The following is an 18,394-nucleotide window of genomic DNA, read 5'->3' on the forward strand; positions in this document are numbered from 1 at the left end:
AAAACACCCAAAAGAAAGTATTAAAGAAAAAGATTTTAAGTCTAAACCATGATCCATTTATCAAATAAATAGAAAGAGAAATATCATACTAATTACAAAAAGCATTTAATTTCTATCAAACTATTATTTCTACTGGATCTAATATCCTACTTATGTCCAAAATCTGTATCATTTAGGATTATTTCTATAAAGCTGTTATTGTGTTTCGGCGATATCATTAGTCCCTATAGTCATTCCATTAGTCGTCTGTTGTGAATCTAGAAATTATTTCAATAAAAAAAATAAAAAATAAAAAATTTACCATCATTCTTTAATGCAGAAGCCGATAATTCGACTGTATTATCAACAGGAAATGAAGCATCCTGGATAGGCAACTCGGCATTATTATCATGTTTTGCAGTTTCAAAAGGACATTGTGGAGAAGGACGACTGCACGAACGGGTTCGACTATATGAACGACTTCGACAATGTGAACGGGTTCGAGTACGAGAACAAGTTCGTGTGCGACTTCGAGAACGAGTTCGTGTGCGACTTCGAGTACGACTTCGAGTACGACTTCGAGTGTGACTTCGTGTATGACTTCGTGTATGACTTCGAGTGTGGCTTCGTGTACGACTCCGAACATGACGACGACCGCGAGCACGACTCCGACTTCGACTGTAATGACTACACCGATGACGACGATGATTATAACGACTTCGACTACGTGAACGACTCCGACTATCACTATAGCTACGGCTATATGAACGATGTCTCCTCCTGGAACTACTACGCCCTCGTCGATGTGATGAATATGTACGCTCATCAAATCTCCATGATGCAGATGGCGATTTTTTAGCCCACTTTATAACTCTTTATTTCATAACCTAATATATTTTATTATTATAAAAACCTCAATGCTCAGAGTATCCCGTCCCATACGAAGCCCATGTAAATCATGATATGCCTCATCTGCATCTCTCGAATCTTCATATTCAACAAATGCAAATCTTAATTATTATAAAATGCCCTTGATAACCAAAAAAAACTTACGGTCGTGCACCAACCTTCCTAGGGACTGGAATATCACACCGAACCAATCTTCCAAACCTTATAAGACTAGTTTTAGTCTCTTTCTTAACAATTTAACTACTCACTTTTCAAATTTATAGGCTAAATCCTTTGCACGAATATCGCTCGAAAACCCTGTAACATATAATGTTTGTCTCCGAGTCATTGGTGTGTTTCATAAGAAAATAATATAACAGACTTGATCAGTTTAAGACATAAAAAGACTCTTAATTTAAATTTTATTTTAACTTTTTTTTGCTGTTGAAAAAAGTTTTCGGGTAATAAAAAAGTATTCAAGATCGAACGTCATAAGAACCATTTAGGTGAGTTTTTTTAATAAAAGAAAGGGAGACGTTTATTTTTCAGGGAAAAGAAGTGAGTAAAACAGGCATAAATAAAACATACTAATAGCTTTTTTTTTGAAGAAAAAAGGGTGAAAATTGGAAGAGAAATTAATGAAATACTTTGAAAAATAAAAAAGCTAAAATTGAGGAAAAAGAAAGGAAAATGTATTTTTTTTAAGAAAAACAAAAGAAATTGGAAAGATTTTGTGCGAAGGAAAAACTAATTTTTATGAATAATTAATGATATAATTAAAAACAAGAGATGGAAAGATTGCTCGAAGATATTTTAACGTCTAAAGGAGAACAACAAGTTATAGCATTACGTACACTTAAGAACAAAATAATTGGATATCCTGAAAGAAAGAAATATTTTATAGAACATCAAATATTAAATATTTTAATTCATATTTTATCGTCGCCAGAAACACTAGAAGAGTCGCAAATTCAGGCGATTTTTATTCTTACGTCACTAGCACAAGGTAAAATTTGATGAGATATTAATGTTTTTTGTTAATGATATAGTTGGTTATAGTTTTACATCTCATATATGTCAAGCAGGAACATTGCATCATCTTTTTATGATATTTATGACAAAAACTTCTTCGCCTATATTAATTACGGCATCACTTAAGGCATTAGCAACAATTCTATCATCTGCATCTATCGCAGAAACAATTCCAGAGCCTGCAATTTATTATTTTGTTAAAATATTAGCAAAATGTTGTGATAAGTCATCAACATCTTCTGAATATTTCCAGGCATCTCTTGTAGCATCTATTATATCAGCATGCGGAAAACTACCTTCTCAACAAAGTCAACTTGCAGAATCAGGAATTCTTGATATATTAATTGAAATTGTTTCACTTTTTCAAGATCGCTCAAATCAAAAACCCCAGCAACATTTTTATACTACAAAACTTCTTGATGCTGTACTTCATGCACTATCATCTCTCACACATAATCATGATGCACATGCTTCACAAGTTGCTGCATCATATAGATCATCTACTTCTAATAATCCTAATGATGTTTATCCTATGATTGCAATTTTACTAAAACTTGCTAAAGATCCGTGTATTTCTATTCGACTAGGTGCTTCTGGCTGTCTTGCAAACATGTACAGAAGTGGTGCTATTCCCAAAAAATATTCTATTGATTTGCAACTTATTGTTATTCCAATTCTGATTAGACTACTTGATGAATCGTACAAAATCAAAGAACATGCGCTTCTCATTTTAGGTATAGATATGTATTATTAATTCTTTAGTTTAATTTGTTTAGCGTATTTGGTTACAGATAGTGATGAAATGCAAGGGGCAGCTTGTGATGCAGATGTTATAAGGAAATTGTCCAATATTCTTCATCATGTAAATAATAACCTATCTCCAGAAATGGATAATACGAATGATAAAATTATTGAAGTAAAATTTATTCACGTATTCTTATATATCTAATTTAGTCTTATATAGGCAGTCTTATTGGCTATCGCAGCACTAACATTGTTTAAAGATGATTATAGAAAACAAGTAATCAATGCAAAAATTGTTCCTCATATTGTTTCCGCTTTATCTCATCAATCTCCTGAAGTACGTGTGGCAGCCTGTCAATGTACAAGAAGTTTATCTCGAAGTGTTTGTATTCTCAGAAGCAATTTAGTAGATGCAGGAATTACAGATCCTTTATTCGTATTGTTAACTGATAAAAATCTGAAAGTTAAAACAGCAGCATGTGCTGCTGTGTGTAATTTAGTTTTAGACTTTTCCCCAATGCGCTCGGTTAGTTTTTACTAGTATTAATATCAAATCAACTTATTTTTTTCAAGGCTATTATGGAAAAGGGTGCACTTAAAATCATGTGCGAACATGCTAAAGACGAAAATTCAGCACTGAGATTAAATGCAGTATGGGCATTAAAACATATTGTCTATGCTGCAGAGACGAGTGTTAAAAAAAATGTTTTAGAAGAATTAGGCTATAATGTTCTTACAGAGTATACATTCCTTATTTATCATAAAATTAAAAATAACAAATCAAGATTATGCAATGATCCTGAAATTAGCGTTCAAGAACAAGCATTAGATGTTATTAGGAATGTCATTTGTGGCCAGCAAGAGGTAATTGGTTCTTTTATAACTATTATTTTTAATTCATTTAGAATATTGATATACTATTAAATAATATTGGAGTTTCAAAAATTTTATCTATTATAAAAAAAAAGCTCTCTTCAAGCTTTACTGAAATTATAACTGCGGTAATTTAATATCTTTACTCTTAAAAAATGACATAGATAGGCAATATATATATGTGTACATATTGCTTCAGGTAATGATGCACATAGAAATATTATTATAGAACAAGATGAAATTTTACAATCAATTCTGAAGCATATAACACATTCCAATTTCGAAGTACGTCTAGGATGTTTATGGGTCTTAATAAACCTCACATGGGCAGATGACAATTCTGATCAGATAAGTAATTCATAAATATATTGATCTTAGTAAAACTTATATAACTAAGCTATGAAACAACAACGAAATCAAATTTTAAAGAATATAGGTTTTTTAGAAAAATTAAAACTTATGCAAAATGATTCTTCTTCAGATATTCGCGAACGAGTCAAAACTGCATTGGTATATATCCATTTTATTTTTAATTTAAATCTTATTTTTTAGTCTCAACTCGAATAAAAAATCATATTTTTATATTATTTATTTACAGATTTAAATCGTTTATTATTATATTAATAAACTACTCTTTTCTTTTCATATCTCTAGATTTTCTAGTTAATATCTTCATACCTTATTTATCTTGTTATCTCTACTGCTAGTTAATATTGTAAACAATATTGTTATATTTAATTATTGTTTCTTAAACAATAATTAAAGGATTATTTAAATAATTATTATACAGTTAAAAGTCTTCAAATTTATATAAAAATCTTTAAAAAATACTCTAAAATTCTACATAACTATAAATTACGGCATCGTCTTGATCAAGTTTACATATAGAAATTTATATGTATTTTTTGGATAAAAAAACGTTAAATAGTTCTGAAACCCGTGTATAACACCAGAAATTCTTATATATTGTCAAGATAAACGAGTTATTATATTATTTTTTTTTGGTTTTTTTGAAATATCAAAATCAACATGTTTTATTCAAAAACAATTCTTTCAAAAAAAGCAAATAATCTTAACCATTTATTTGTTATTTTTGTTAATAATATATCAGGGACCTTTGGCAAAGATTTGGCTTGCTGCTCATTGGGAAAAAAAGCTTTCAAAATTTCAATTTTTACAAACAAGTATTGAACAATCAGTTAATGCAATTGTCAATCAAGAACAAATCCCTATAGCACTTAGATTAAGTGGGCAGTTGTTGTTAGGTGTAGTAAAGGTTTATTCTCGGAAAGCACATTATCTTTTAGAAGATTGTAATGAAGCCTTAATGAAGATCAAAATGGTAAACATATTGTTAATAATTATAAATTATTAATATTACAAGACTTTTAAACCAGGAAATGTGGATATTTCTAGAAACAACACGAACGTTACACTTCAATCAGCACAATTGGTGTTACCAGAAATGATTACAGAATTTGATCTTTTAGTACCTGAACCTGTTTTTAACATAATGTAATATTTTATATGTATAGAATCTATATTTAATCATGTAGTGATATTGATTTGAACGCAAAGACTTTTAACTTTTCTCATGTTTCAAAAAAACAAGATATTACGCTTATGTCAGCATTTGAGCCATCTATTGAAATTGGTCGAAGGAATTTACTAGATTTGGAGGATGATCCTCTTATTCAAGTTGACGAAGATAATGAAATTGACTTAGATCTTGGGATCGGGGACAATGATTTGCAAAACGATGTTTCTATTGAAGTTGGCAGAGATGCAGCTCCAGAACCACGTTTTAGCCAAGAATTCAGTAATATTATTTCATCTCAAAAAAATATGGATGCAAGCATTTCTGGAATGGATTTAGATATGATTGAAGACGAAAATTATGTTGAATCTAATGACATACATAATTCTTTTGAACCTATAGCAGAATCTTCTATTCGTCAAGTAGAAACTATAAGTAGGGATGAAAGATTAATATCAGAAGATGGGGAAGCATCAGTGGAAAGCGGAAATGATATATTAAGAGGCGAAATGCTAGAATTCGAAGAATTGAAAGCTGGAACACCAGAAGCTAGAAATAAAGTAACTCAATTAAAAAATCAACGATCGCAGCGTAAAGCTATTGAAGATACTGTCATTGAAATATCTTCAAAAGTCTTTTCTTCTCAATTACGAAATACATCGCTTATTACTAAACAACACAAACTACTTTCTTCTGATTCTACTTCTTTGGAATTAATTCAGCTTCAAACGTCTGGGAAATTTGCTTCTCATATATTTCAGCCTTCAGACATTCATCCATCAATTGTACACTTACTTAATCCTGTCTCTGTTCATTCTTCAGAATCTAATTCATTTAAGCGAAAACGTCTAGAAGATATAGATCAAAACGACAATGAATTAACAAATACTGCTAAATATGCTAAATTAAATTCATTCAATATTAGAAAATCCGATTTAAATTCTGATTTAACTAACAATAACACTGAAGATTTTGAATTAGAAAATGAAAATAACGTGCTTCCCATTGATGATGATTTAAATATTGTTTATGATGATCCAGAGCCAGAGTTTGAAGGTTTTATAATCTTTTGTTTTAAATATTTTTTCTAATTTATAGTTTCTAAATTATCTTCAAACAATATTATAGCTAAAGAAAATAATGAGACAAAAACAATAGATAAAGAAATACATGAAATAGATTCATCTCACGATTCTTTAAAACTCATTACTGTCTTAAGAAATAGGTTTGATACAAAAGAAAATAGACCTCAAAATACTGCCAGTTTTAAAAATCTTACAAAAAATGTATATTTTATTCAGTTTATACTCACTTATTAACATTTATAGGCATCACGTGCAAGTGCTTCAAAAACATTTTTTGAAATCTTAGTTTTGGCAACTAAAAATGTTATAAATCTTGAACAAAAAACAAGTTACGAAGATATTCAAATTAATCCATCTGATAATTTCTATGATAGTGACATAGAAACTTTCTTTAAAGATCAATCGGATACTGAAATTCATAATAATACTACTATGATTGAGTCTTTAGAATAATTTATCTTTATAATATTTCTACTCATTTTTGATATACGGGTTTCTTTGTTTTGAATCATACTAGGTGAAAAACAGCTTTCACATATATATTCTTTACTCTATTTATTTTAGATAATAGAATGTCTATTAATTAGAATTACTAACTTTACTTTTTTCAATTTAATTATTTTACTACAATATCAATATTTTTTTGTTTTTATCTCACATAATCCAATATATACATTATCTAAAGACTCTTTGACTTGTTTATTCATCAATAAACAATATCTATTTTCTAGATATTGCTCTATTCTAAAGTCATATTAAGCTATTTTGTTTTATACAATTATATGACACAATTTTAAGATAAATAGAATGAAAAGTATAAATACAAGTTCTTATTAAGACATCTTTATTTATATTAAGATTTTCTAAGTTTATTATATAAATATAGGTTGTCAAAGGCAACGCCGTAGAGTCGAGGGTAAAGTCTAACAATCATCATGAAATTTTAAAAATCATGGAAAATGTCTAAAAGAGAGGCAGAAAAGCAGATTACAAAGGACGATTCAATATTTTCAGGAAATACTGAGCAGGATGTAGTAGATCTTGCGAAACAAGCGCCAAAAGAGGTGCTTTTAAAGAGAAAGTATGTATTTTTTTTATAAGACAAAAGCATGAAAACAAGGAGAATACATGAAAAAAAAGACTAAAAAATGATATTATACGTGACATGAATGAATACAAAGTTATTTTTTAAAGGGATAAATTTTGGGAGGGTTAAAAATATAAAATAAATATAAAGAAAGATTTCATGCGCAAAAAATGTTTTTAAGTTAATTAATATGTTAAACATGTTTCTAACTGCATTTTTTTTCAAGAATTGCGGTTCCTCAATCACTTAAAAAACGATATTCAGAACAAATATCGACACATTCAAATCCGTTTGCTAATATTCAGGAACCAAATGGAAAGCAATTTCCAACATCGTATTCTACACAATTTCCAACGTCTACATTTTCATTTGTTCCTCCTTTTCAACAGGAGAAAAAGGAGAAAGTATCAGTAGAATCTTTAAAACCATTATCGAATTCGCCATCATTACTTAAAAATGATATAAAAAACGAATATGATTTATTTTTACATCGAAGATCTATAAATTACTTTTTTCAAAAAGCAATTGATGCATCAATTACTCAAGATCCGTTCGGGGATCTTAGTATAGCATGTCAAGAGTACATTGATTATCGAAAACAAATTGATAAATCGACTGAATCTAGTAATTACATGCAATCTGATACTAAACAAGATACAGCTGTATCAAAAGGTTTGTTAAAAGGTGTTTCTATATAACACCTTTTTGCATTTGTAGAACAAACTAATAAATCATCAGACAATTCTTTTATATCTTCTAAAGGTATTTTTGATTGTAAAAATGAAGAAAGTAAAAATAATTTATTCTCATTTTTAAAAAAACCAGAGGAAAAAAAGGATGAAAATATACAAGCAAAAATATGTACAGCTGATTCAAATAAATTACCATCATCTATCTTCGAAACACATATGAAAAACGATGAAAATATTCAATCGGCACCTGGGTTGCCAGCAGCTAAAAACAAAAATATTTTTGAAACAAATTCTACACTTGAGAATACAAGCAATCTTTCTAAAACTCCTAAGGAAAACCCAGAAAATCAGTCAAATACAAAGCATTCGTTAGATTTGGGAACAAAAACTATATCTACACCATTCAATACCAATATACCTAATACGTCTACATTTTCTTTTCCTGTTATTTCTCAAGCAAATGATTCGTCAACTGATAAAAAGGTTACGTCAAATTCGACAGATTTATCTATACCTCAGGCAGGCAAACCAGAAAAATGCGCTTTTTCATTTGAAGTTAAAAAACCAAATATTGAAATGAGCAATAAATCCTCCAATGAAACTGATAACAAGAATTTGTTTAGTTTTACTCCAAAAGCAAAGACAGAGACAAATACTCCAAATAATGCAAATTCTACACCTATTTTTAATTTCGGATTTTCAGTTCCATCAAAAGATATTAGTTCTGACTTTTCTTGGACTCCAAATAAAGGGATTAAATTCGCGACATCTCCATCTAATAATAATAATAATAATAATAATAATAATAATAATACTGAAAACAAGACACCAATATTTCAATTTTCAAATCCTTTATCATCAGGAAAATTTATCAATGATAATGTATCTCAACATAAACCTAATGAAAGTGTCGGATTTGAATTTGGAAGCAAAACAAATGCTGAGTTTTCTTTTGGACAATTCTCCACTTTTAATCCTACATTTGCAAAATTTGAGAAAAAAGATATTTCAACTACTGAAACAACAGAAAATGACACATTTCCTGAAGAATCTCGGACAAATGATGATTTAATCGCAGCTAAGGGGGAGGGGGAAGAAAATGAAGACACCATATTTACCACAAAAGCAAAAATATATAAATACTTTGTTAAAGAAAATAGATTTTCAGATCTTGGAATAGGTATATTAAAACTCAATATAAATAAAGATACATCAAAGGCGAGAGTTTTAGCACGGTTAGAAGGAAGCGGGAGAGTTATTATTAATATTGGTTTACAAAAAGATTTTCAATATTTGATTACAGGCAAAAAGAGTGTTAAAATCCCTGCAGTATCAAACGAAGGAACAGGTATTGATACATATTTGGTTCGTGTAAGGGACGAAGAGATATCAAAAGAACTTGCAGATTTACTTGAATCTAAAAAATTAGGGAAATAATAGTTTATACATATAACTTTTGTATGATTTAATCTAATATCTTACATATTAACAAATCTCTATTTATTTTTATTAATTTTTTCATATCAAAAAGATTATTAATCTTATTTTTTAAAGTTAATCACTAACTTATATTGACAAATATATTACTTATAAAATATAAATATGAATTTATACTTCTATATGCACAGTTTATTATTTTGAAAATTTCTTATGATAAATTTATTAAAATAAATAAAACTACTATTTAATTTCTTTTTAATTATATCAACAAACTTTATATTAAATATCATAGTTAAAGTCTTAATATATTTTATTTATAAATAAGATATTATTTTTTAGTTTATTCTAAGTTATCAAGTTAATCCATCAAAAATACGTAAAAACCTTAGCTTAATAGTATTATAAAAACAAAATGATATTATTTTTTTATTTTTTTAATTTTTTTAGAATTTTTATCTATCTTTAAATTATTTAAATGCTCATTCTTTGCTAATTGTTTCAATTCATTTGATTTAGCAGATAATTCAGCATCGTCTGATTCTTTTCCATACAACCATCTCAAAAGCTCAATCTCCTCTTGCCATACTTTCGAATCATCATTTGTTGGTGTTTCTAATATAAGAGGAATGCCTTGCATTCTTTTATCATTTATAAGCAATCTAAAAGCTTCAAGTCCTATATATCCACGTCTTGTATCAATTAATATATATTCTTTTATTTTTATAAATTTACCCTATATTAGCATGAAGATCTCTTCTAGATCCGAGAGGAGTTTTTGAATCATTTAAATGAACACCAACAAGATATTGGAATCCAATTTTGTTTTCAAATTGATTCATAACATTATTATACGAATCCTTATTTCTTATATCATATCCTGAAGCAAAAAGATGACAAGTATCAAGACAAATCCCAATTCTAGATTTATCTAGTGAAAATTTAAAAATGATATTATAATACATATTATATATAAAATTACCTTCGACTTTGCTCAAAATAGTAGATAATTCCTCAAAGCTAGTCCCAAGAGTATTTCCTTGACCTGCCTATCATTATCTAAATTTATATTTATAATTTAAATTCATAATTTAATACCATGTTTTCAATAACAAGCATAACATCACTAACATCTTTATGTGCTTTGTTTATACAATCAGCCAAGTTGTTTATTCCACTTATTCTACTAGAAGTTCCACATGACCCAGGGCTATAATAATTAATTAAAATAATTATAATTTTGCAAAATTACTGAAAATTAATTTTTCCTATTCCTAACTGTTGGCAACGTTTTACATCATCTATTAGATTTTCATATGATCTATCTCTTTTTTCCTTATCTGCACTTGCAAGATTAACAAGATAAGATCCATGAGGAAGAATATGTCTTTCAATTTAAAAAATAAAAAATATAAAAATAATTCTTACTTTTTAGGATCAAAACCATGATTACTACAAAGTTTTCTAAATTCTTGGATATTATAGGGTTTTAAACATGGCGATATCCATTTCCTTTGAGACTTTAAGAACAATGCAAATGCGTTTCCACTAGATTTTTTATTAGTTTATAAAAATAAATAAAAAAATACTTTATATCAATACTATTAAGAATAGAATTTTCTACACCTTTTGCCGCTGAAACATGTGCTCCAATAAAAAGTTGAAGATTTTGTACTTTAGAAAATGTAACCATAGATTTATTAGACGATATACCCTCTTTTATCTCCGTATCTTTATCTACATCCTGATCTTCTAAAACATTAAAAGACCTTTTTTCCGGCAATGATGTCCCTGATTTCACAAGATCTAATTTACCACCAATCTTGCTCATTTATCCATCTCACGTATTTTATAAAAAACTAAGAAAAAAACCCCCAACGTCAAAAAATATTTCCTTTTTTATGGATTTAAATCTAGATACTTTCTTTGAGCTACAAAACCCCTCTCCTGATCAAAATGATACAAATAATGATCTCTCTGAACTAATAAAAACCTGGATTTCTGAACGAACCGCGCCTGAAATTTTACCTTGTCAAACAACCCTTTTAGACAAAATGATGCAGCGTATTCAACAGCAGATAAGTTTCTTGATAATATTAATACCTTTTATTAAATTAACCTTGCAGACTGAGTTAATCGAACTAAAAATAGGTCAAGATATTAAAACCAATTTCCGGATGATTCTGATTCAGACTGAAATAGAGAGAATTAAGTATATTATCCGCTCGTACTTGCAGACAAGAATTTATAAAGTACTTAAGAATGATAATAACAGAGAAATAAAAATATTAAGATTAATAGTTAGATAAATATGGAATTTATATATTACAAACGCCGGAATGTTTAGCACGTCTTTCTTCTATAGAAATAGAATATTTAAAGAAGTAATAAAAAATAAATAAAGGGATATATTAATAAGGGGAATATGTAGACATCAGGATATTTTGATGAATTATTATACATCAGCAGTTTTGAAGCATCTTCCAAAGAAGTTACAGAGGTTGGATGATACACAAGGAGGGGTTTCTATGAGTATTTATGAGAAAATAATGGGGAGAAATTAATAGGATTAGTTGAGAAACCAGACTTAGATAGGGCTATATTTTGCAGAGTGATCAATACAGTGGAGCAGGATATTCCTATTAGCAGGAATGAGACGATTACGCTTAATAAGGGGAATATTTATCTTCTTAAATATAGAATTATACGATCTTTTTTACGTACAGGAGATGTTGAATTAATTTAAAAAGAGAGAATAATACAGCAATTTGGCCTAAAATAAAGTGTTTAATGTAGTTATTTCTATAAAAATGGTTTCTATAAGGTTTAAAATAACTTTATGTGCCAAGATTTGAAATATCTATATTTTTCATTAAATGCATAATAAATGAAGACTTTTTTTTGAAAAAAGAACATTTATATAAGTTAAGGAAAAGGGATTGTTTATGATGCAATAGGTATTTCAATTGTATTTTTCAATTTATACTTTTTAACATGAAAAAAATTAGAAGATTATATATAAAAATCAAAAAAAAAGGAATTCATAGATTGAAAAACGAAATATAGACATTCTATTATTTAACTCTTCAATTTGATCTTTATTTCTAGAGAAACCATTATGATTTATAAACAACTTGAAAGTAATAAAAATGTCTATTATTTATTCAATAAATTAAGACAAAATGCTTATTTTTAAGAAATATATTTAACAGGTTTGTGGATTGTTTGATATAAATCATTTTAATGGATCTTTAGTATTCCTATACTATCCCTTACCCTTAGACCTACGAAATAACAAATTTTTAAAAAATAGGAATTCTGGTTAATCAACAGCGAACAATTGAAGGATTGAAGGATTAACTTAATAGAAATATTCTTTAATATAGATTACTTTGGATATTGAGAAGAAACCTATGAAAGTTTCTGGACGGATAGGTACATCAAAAAAATGGGATCATTGCGAACTTTGTACAGTTGAAACAGCGCCAAAAGATAATGAAATTACTTGGATTCAATGTACTCCATGTCGTCGTTGGTATCATGTGAAATGTATAGGAGAACTTTGTTGTATTGACACAATTAAAGATTATCATTGTCGTCTTTGCGAGCCAGTTTATGGAATTTCAACATGTAATATTGAGAATTGAGAAATTTCCCTATATTCTGATATGGATTAGATCGTCCTCAAAGAAGAAGATCATCAAGGCCTCATTCATTTGTGGATTATGTCTCTTTAGATCAAGGAAATGCTGCTATGTCAGATAAACATGCCTATACAGTAATGATAGAAAATAAGACATTTAGTAAAGACACATTTAAAAGAATAAGAGGTTCGGAATTGACAATAGAATGGGCAGAAAATGAAGGATTTAATGAGCCAGTTTTAATTCCAACAGGATGGGATTATGATGGACTAGAAATGCAAATTCCAAAGGATTTGACAGTTCAAAAAGTTTTAGAAGTTTTAGGACCACATGAAAAAATAGAAGTGATTGGTTTTTCTTTTTTTGAAATTGTCTAAAATAAATTAATATGTATAGACGTACCTTTACAAAAAGAAATATCTGGTTGGTCACTAGGTAAATGGGTAGAATATTATGAAAAACCTCCAGAGAAGCGTGAAAGAGTAAGAAATGTTATAAGCTTGGAAATTAGTTTTTCAAAACTGTCTGAATACATTGTTCGGCCAAAATTTGTAAGGTATATCTTTATAGATTTCATATAAAAATATATTTACATACAACTTAGAGATCTTGATTTTGCTGATCGTATGTGGCCTAAAGATTTGAAAGAAAAGGGTGTGTTTCCAAAAGTACAATTATACTGGTTTATACATTGAAGATAGAACATGATGATATGTTAATATTTATAGTCTTATGTCTGTTAAAAATTCCTTTACAGATTTTCATATTGATTTTGGAGGGACTTCAGTATTTTACCATGTCATTAAAGGCTCTAAAACATTTCTTTTTATTGCACCAACTCAAATAAATCTTAAGAAATATGAAAATTGGTGTCTTAGTTCAGATCAAAGCAAAATATTTCTTGGAGACCAAGTAAAAGATTGTATAAGAGTTGATTTGAATGAAGGAGATACATTGTAATTATTTGTATTTATAAGAAGAAAATAATGTATTTATGTTAATTCCTTCTGGATGGATTCATGCAGTTCATACACCGTCAGATTCACTTGTTTTAGGAGGGAACTTTTTAACTCATCTTCATATTGAAATGCAATTATCAATAGCTAATCTTGAGCGACGTACTAAGGTACCACAAAAATTTAGATATCCGTTTTTTGAAAAACTTCTTTGGTTTTCTACGTTACACTATTTATCTATACCCCTTGATCATGCTGAGAATTTTGATCATTATTTACATCATAAGAAAATTTCAAATATAAATGAGCAATCAAAAAATAGAAAAATACATGAAAAGGAATTAGCAGGTTGTGAAATGCTAGCTAAATATTTATTTATACATGCTCAAATGGCAAAAGGGCTAGCACCAATTACAGCAAATGGGGAGAAACTAAATATGCCAACACAGAGACAACATCGTGCTATAAAACTAGAATTACCTTTTCAGTTTTTTTCTGGGGATTTCGTAGAGTTAGCAAAAGCTTTTGGAAGATGGACCTACTATAAGAAAAAATTAAATTATTCAGAATTCCCAAAATGGTGTTTGCCTGGTCCTCTTGCATCTTTTGATTCATTATCCAATAATATTTCTAAGCAAAAAAAAGATAATAAAATTGCATCTAAGAAGAAAAAAAATACTGTTTGTCAATCTGGTACTACTTTAAACATTCATGAAAATAATAAACAAAACAATGATTCAAATTGTGAAGAAATTTTAAAACAGAATCCTTCGAAAATATTAAATCATGATTCTTCTTTACATTCATCAAAACCAACATATTTTGTAAAATTTAAAGATAACAAAAAGGAAATTAAAACAGAAGATACCCTAGCATCTGAGTTAGTTTCTCCTAAACTCAAAGTAGACGAGCAAAAAAATATCTCTCAATCAAAATTGGAATCATATAATATTTTTTCTGACAATGCAGTAGATAATGCTACTAAACAAGCAATAAAAGCAGCTATGTTTGGGTTAAGAGACAATGAAACGAAGCGGACTGTTTCAGAAATAACATTTATAAACAATTTTAACTGAGAGATAACATATATCTGTTAATATTTACGCGCATTTTTATAAACATATTTAAAATTGTCTAATATTAAAAACATAATTTGAACTAGTATGTTATGAATATAAAGAAATACTAATGTAATTTTTATGTATAATCATATTATTAAAATCATTATATAATTAGTTTGTTTGGCATCTATTTCAAAATATAACTAATTGAGTTTATTAAAATCAAAAATATTTATTATTTTACATCTTTAATATCAAAAAACAGACTAATGTCTGTATAAAATATAAAATATAAAAATAAATTTTGATTTAAACCCGATATATCCAAGCCAAGCATACTATTTTATCAAAATAAGAGGTCTGCTGAATATCTCAGTAGTCTATTGATTTCTTAAAGTTACTATCATAGAAATACTAACAATCACTGCAATTATACTTGATATACCAACAATTACCCCAAGAATACTTGCAATATATTTATATCTTTTTACATCTTGTTCCATTGTAAATGGTGTATAAGGAAGATAGCAATCCAAACAATGAAATCCATATAAAACCCATAAAGGAGGAAATATAAAGCCAATAAGTAATATAATATAATGTGTATAATAAAGCTCTTTCAAAGGAAAAGATAAAGAAATAATTGACGATGATGTAAGATATTTATCCGGAGACAAATGAGGCACTTCGTACTGCGGAATAATAAAAGGTCTTCGAATAGCCTCTGTAAAAGGACTCAAACTAGGTGAATTGGACTTTAAATCTCCACCTTGAACAGGTGTAGCCAATGATCTTATAGCCGATCTTCTAGGAAAGGAAAAATTTGCTGTCGTTCTCTCTGAATTAACTGTTGATGAAAACGTTTTTTCCAACCCTGATGTTTTTTGAGAATTTTGCATTTCTGGAGGAAAAAGAAAATATGTATGACGACTCTCTTTAGAACATTTACTACCCGATTCTGAACTAAATTTAGATTCCGGTCCCCTCTCTAAATCTATTTTTTTAGGTGCTGCTGGTTCTGTTGTATTATTATATCCATTTCTCCATAAAAATGGTTGTGAAAGCTTAACTACTGGAACCCAGATCTTTTCCGACGGCTTATCCGGATTCTCCCGCAAATGATAATGTTCAACCTGTATATTTGAATTTGCAACAGGCGTAGGTAAAATAGCTGCTGACATTTCCCAATACTTAATTAACCTTTAAATTATATAATAGAAATTTTCCCAAAAACTAGCTCAATTGTAATAATAGAAATATATTCATAAATAAATAAATATTAATAAGTAAAATGGCCTATAAACCCTTGTAAAACATAATATTTTCTGCATTTTTTTTAAAAAAAAAAAGTAGTCTTATAAATTTTCGATCTGCAGTTAAAATCAAAATATCAACAGAGTTGCCACAGTAACCAATTAAAGTGAGACATAAGAGTATTAAGAAATTTGTAAGAAAAATGGAAGAAAAATGAGTATTTTTGTGTGAAATATAGTTGAAATATTGAATTAAGAATTATTTGAAAGATTTGGAAAATTATGTATAGAATTTATTTGATTATTGAAAAGTGTGTGTTGGTTCGAGAGAGAAGATTGAACAGCCAAATAGACATTATTAAGATTAGATGAATAGTTTGAACTAGATAGTTTATTTATTAGTAGAGATATATCTTTTGTTTGTTTGAGCAAAGTTTCTTTTTGAATTTTTTTATCATAAATTGTATTAATAAAATTAACAACTCTTTGTGAATTATAGTCAGTGATATTGGCATTCAATTTTCCGTTTTTAATCTTATTAATTAGTAGTTAGATAGGTAGAATGAATTAAACAAACCATATTTGAAATAAATTTTTCAGTCAAATTGTAAGAATCTTGTGAATCTAAAGGAATGCCATGCCAAGGACCAATTTTTTTATTAATATCAATAATAGAAATGGATGTGTATATTTCTTTAAGTCTATATATTTCATGATATGAAAGTGAATTAATTGCATATTTTATAAGCTTATTATTTTTATCCTAGAATGTTTAATTGATAATTAATAAATTAGGAGGAAATTATAAACCTTAATAAATACAGATCTATGTTTAAAATAGACATTCTTTATTTCTTCATGATTTTGACGTTCATAAGCTTCAGAAAATTCATTATATACTTTTCCAAGAACTTTATATGTTTTTCTAGCAACAGAATCAGTAATATAGGGAATTGGTTCCATCTAAACAATTCAATTAATATAAAAAAATGTATTTCAAGAAATTTTATACCTTTCCATTAACAATAAGACTTAATATAATAAATTTTTTATATCCATTAACCTGAATAACTGACGTATTAAGTGTAGGTGCAGATATAATCTTTAATTTATTAAATAAATGAATAAAAATAAGAAATAACAAACAATCCTGAAAAACTGTAATGCCTTATCAAAAAGCTTTAATTTGATATATATAAGTGCCCCGTAAAAATGATATAATAGATGATCTATATAACTAATTCCATTCTAAAAATGTAAAAAAAACTTATAATATTAAAAAAAAATACATTCTTATCAAAAATCTCCACATCTGTATCCAAAATAAATTGCGCTTTTTCATATTCTTTTGTAACAAAACATTGTTTCACAAAAATAGTGCGAACAGGTGTTAATGAAACTAAAAAATCTGGATATCTTTCAAGAGTTGACTTTAAAATGTCTATAACAACAAATGACTAAAATAAATTTATTAAAAATTCTATAAATTTACATTATTTACCTTATCAATAGTACTTGCATTATCACAAATCCATTTCAAAATTTCCTTAACTATAAATGTTAAGAAAAATATAGACAATATAAGCCTACATTCATCTGATGCCATAGTAGATACTAAGGAAATATTAAAAGTATTTAGAAATGTGATACAATTCTCCCATATTAATTCCGGCTTTGATATTTGTCCTCTTGCAAGTCTATTCAATATATCAGACATATAGATAGACAAAAAACTCTTATATACAGAATATAAAGGTATCCAATACTATAAGTTTCAGGATCTAAAACTTCTAGAGGATCCTGAGGCTCTACTTTAGCCAAAATGTCAATTGGTAAACTTTTAAGATAAGGTATAAGAATATTTTGAATTTCTTCAGTATTAATATACTGTTTAATTGCTGAAACAAACTCATGTTTATTATAATTCATTATAATCTAAGTTACAGTATTAAAGAGAATAAATTCCTATAAATAAGTTATAAAGTGTAGATATTAAGAAACCCTAAAATATTAATAGTAAAAAGCCATATACCAAGTTTAATATTAAAATTATCTTAAGCTGAGTTTCATATATAATTAAAGGTTTATAGAGATATTGTGATATATCAGTATATAAAAGTGTTATA

The 18,394-nt window shown here is 27.8% G+C and overlaps 10 protein-coding genes across 10 annotated transcripts; 6 read left to right on the top strand and 4 right to left on the bottom strand.

Annotated features, from left to right (window-relative positions):
* Window positions 1–150: 150 nt before the first annotated feature.
* On the bottom strand, window positions 151–1,262 carry T552_01414 (hypothetical protein). Its single transcript, XM_018369997.1, has 5 exons — window positions 1,137–1,262; window positions 1,033–1,089; window positions 893–989; window positions 302–842; window positions 151–257 (listed from the first exon to the last, which is right to left on the bottom strand). Exons 1-5 carry the CDS (start codon window positions 1,214–1,216, stop codon window positions 196–198), a joined length of 837 nt encoding a protein of 278 aa, XP_018226151.1. The 5' UTR covers window positions 1,217–1,262; the 3' UTR covers window positions 151–195.
* A 348-nt stretch (window positions 1,263–1,610) lies between these two features.
* Window positions 1,611–4,115, top strand: T552_01415 (hypothetical protein). The gene is made up of 9 exons (XM_018369998.1): window positions 1,611–1,873; window positions 1,917–2,633; window positions 2,676–2,815; window positions 2,864–3,169; window positions 3,217–3,383; window positions 3,429–3,507; window positions 3,549–3,644; window positions 3,685–4,026; window positions 4,069–4,115. Exons 1-8 carry the CDS (start codon window positions 1,657–1,659, stop codon window positions 3,877–3,879), a joined length of 1,917 nt encoding a protein of 638 aa, XP_018226152.1. The 5' UTR covers window positions 1,611–1,656; the 3' UTR covers window positions 3,880–4,026; window positions 4,069–4,115.
* A 388-nt stretch (window positions 4,116–4,503) lies between these two features.
* On the top strand, window positions 4,504–6,631 carry T552_01416 (hypothetical protein). Its single transcript, XM_018369999.1, has 6 exons — window positions 4,504–4,578; window positions 4,628–4,858; window positions 4,901–5,031; window positions 5,073–6,109; window positions 6,152–6,339; window positions 6,382–6,631. Exons 1-6 carry the CDS (start codon window positions 4,546–4,548, stop codon window positions 6,589–6,591), a joined length of 1,830 nt encoding a protein of 609 aa, XP_018226153.1. The 5' UTR covers window positions 4,504–4,545; the 3' UTR covers window positions 6,592–6,631.
* Window positions 6,632–7,053: 422 nt separating this feature from the next.
* Window positions 7,054–9,399, top strand: T552_01417 (hypothetical protein). Its single transcript, XM_018370000.1, has 3 exons — window positions 7,054–7,219; window positions 7,452–7,897; window positions 7,964–9,399. Exons 1-3 carry the CDS (start codon window positions 7,098–7,100, stop codon window positions 9,352–9,354), a joined length of 1,959 nt encoding a protein of 652 aa, XP_018226154.1. The 5' UTR covers window positions 7,054–7,097; the 3' UTR covers window positions 9,355–9,399.
* A 332-nt stretch (window positions 9,400–9,731) lies between these two features.
* On the bottom strand, window positions 9,732–11,231 carry T552_01418 (hypothetical protein). Its single transcript, XM_018370001.1, has 7 exons — window positions 10,944–11,231; window positions 10,783–10,902; window positions 10,607–10,741; window positions 10,453–10,564; window positions 10,337–10,403; window positions 10,090–10,285; window positions 9,732–10,046 (listed from the first exon to the last, which is right to left on the bottom strand). Exons 1-7 carry the CDS (start codon window positions 11,183–11,185, stop codon window positions 9,776–9,778), a joined length of 1,143 nt encoding a protein of 380 aa, XP_018226155.1. The 5' UTR covers window positions 11,186–11,231; the 3' UTR covers window positions 9,732–9,775.
* A 24-nt stretch (window positions 11,232–11,255) lies between these two features.
* T552_01419 (hypothetical protein) lies at window positions 11,256–12,138 on the top strand (the record flags this gene model as incomplete). Its single annotated transcript, XM_018370002.1, has 4 exons — window positions 11,256–11,606; window positions 11,656–11,738; window positions 11,786–11,886; window positions 11,928–12,138. The coding sequence occupies 4 exons, from the start codon at window positions 11,256–11,258 to the stop codon at window positions 12,098–12,100; spliced, it is 708 nt and encodes a 235-aa protein (XP_018226156.1). The 3' UTR covers window positions 12,101–12,138.
* A 629-nt stretch (window positions 12,139–12,767) lies between these two features.
* T552_01420 (hypothetical protein) lies at window positions 12,768–13,985 on the top strand (the record flags this gene model as incomplete). The annotated part of the gene is made up of 6 exons (XM_018370003.1): window positions 12,768–12,984; window positions 13,032–13,349; window positions 13,395–13,554; window positions 13,603–13,680; window positions 13,727–13,954; window positions 13,979–13,985. 6 exons carry the CDS (start codon window positions 12,768–12,770, stop codon window positions 13,983–13,985), a joined length of 1,008 nt encoding a protein of 335 aa, XP_018226157.1.
* Window positions 13,986–13,992: 7 nt separating this feature from the next.
* Window positions 13,993–15,030, top strand: T552_01421 (hypothetical protein; the record flags this gene model as incomplete). The annotated part of the gene is made up of 1 exon (XM_018370004.1): window positions 13,993–15,030. One exon carries the CDS (start codon window positions 13,993–13,995, stop codon window positions 15,028–15,030), a length of 1,038 nt encoding a protein of 345 aa, XP_018226158.1.
* Window positions 15,031–15,350: 320 nt separating this feature from the next.
* Window positions 15,351–16,242, bottom strand: T552_01422 (hypothetical protein). Its single transcript, XM_018370005.1, has one exon. It carries the CDS (start codon window positions 16,194–16,196, stop codon window positions 15,396–15,398), a length of 801 nt encoding a protein of 266 aa, XP_018226159.1. The 5' UTR covers window positions 16,197–16,242; the 3' UTR covers window positions 15,351–15,395.
* A 233-nt stretch (window positions 16,243–16,475) lies between these two features.
* T552_01423 (hypothetical protein) lies at window positions 16,476–18,243 on the bottom strand. The gene is made up of 9 exons (XM_018370006.1): window positions 18,013–18,243; window positions 17,859–17,965; window positions 17,770–17,819; window positions 17,558–17,725; window positions 17,415–17,516; window positions 17,281–17,370; window positions 17,079–17,231; window positions 16,846–17,031; window positions 16,476–16,802 (listed from the first exon to the last, which is right to left on the bottom strand). The coding sequence occupies exons 1-9, from the start codon at window positions 18,195–18,197 to the stop codon at window positions 16,521–16,523; spliced, it is 1,323 nt and encodes a 440-aa protein (XP_018226160.1). The 5' UTR covers window positions 18,198–18,243; the 3' UTR covers window positions 16,476–16,520.
* Between the last annotated feature and the right edge of the window lie 151 nt (window positions 18,244–18,394).

This window comes from Pneumocystis carinii (genome assembly GCF_001477545.1).
Source record: "Pneumocystis carinii B80 chromosome Unknown supercont1.6, whole genome shotgun sequence".
Classification (NCBI taxonomy): Eukaryota; Fungi; Ascomycota; class Pneumocystomycetes; order Pneumocystales; family Pneumocystaceae; genus Pneumocystis; species Pneumocystis carinii.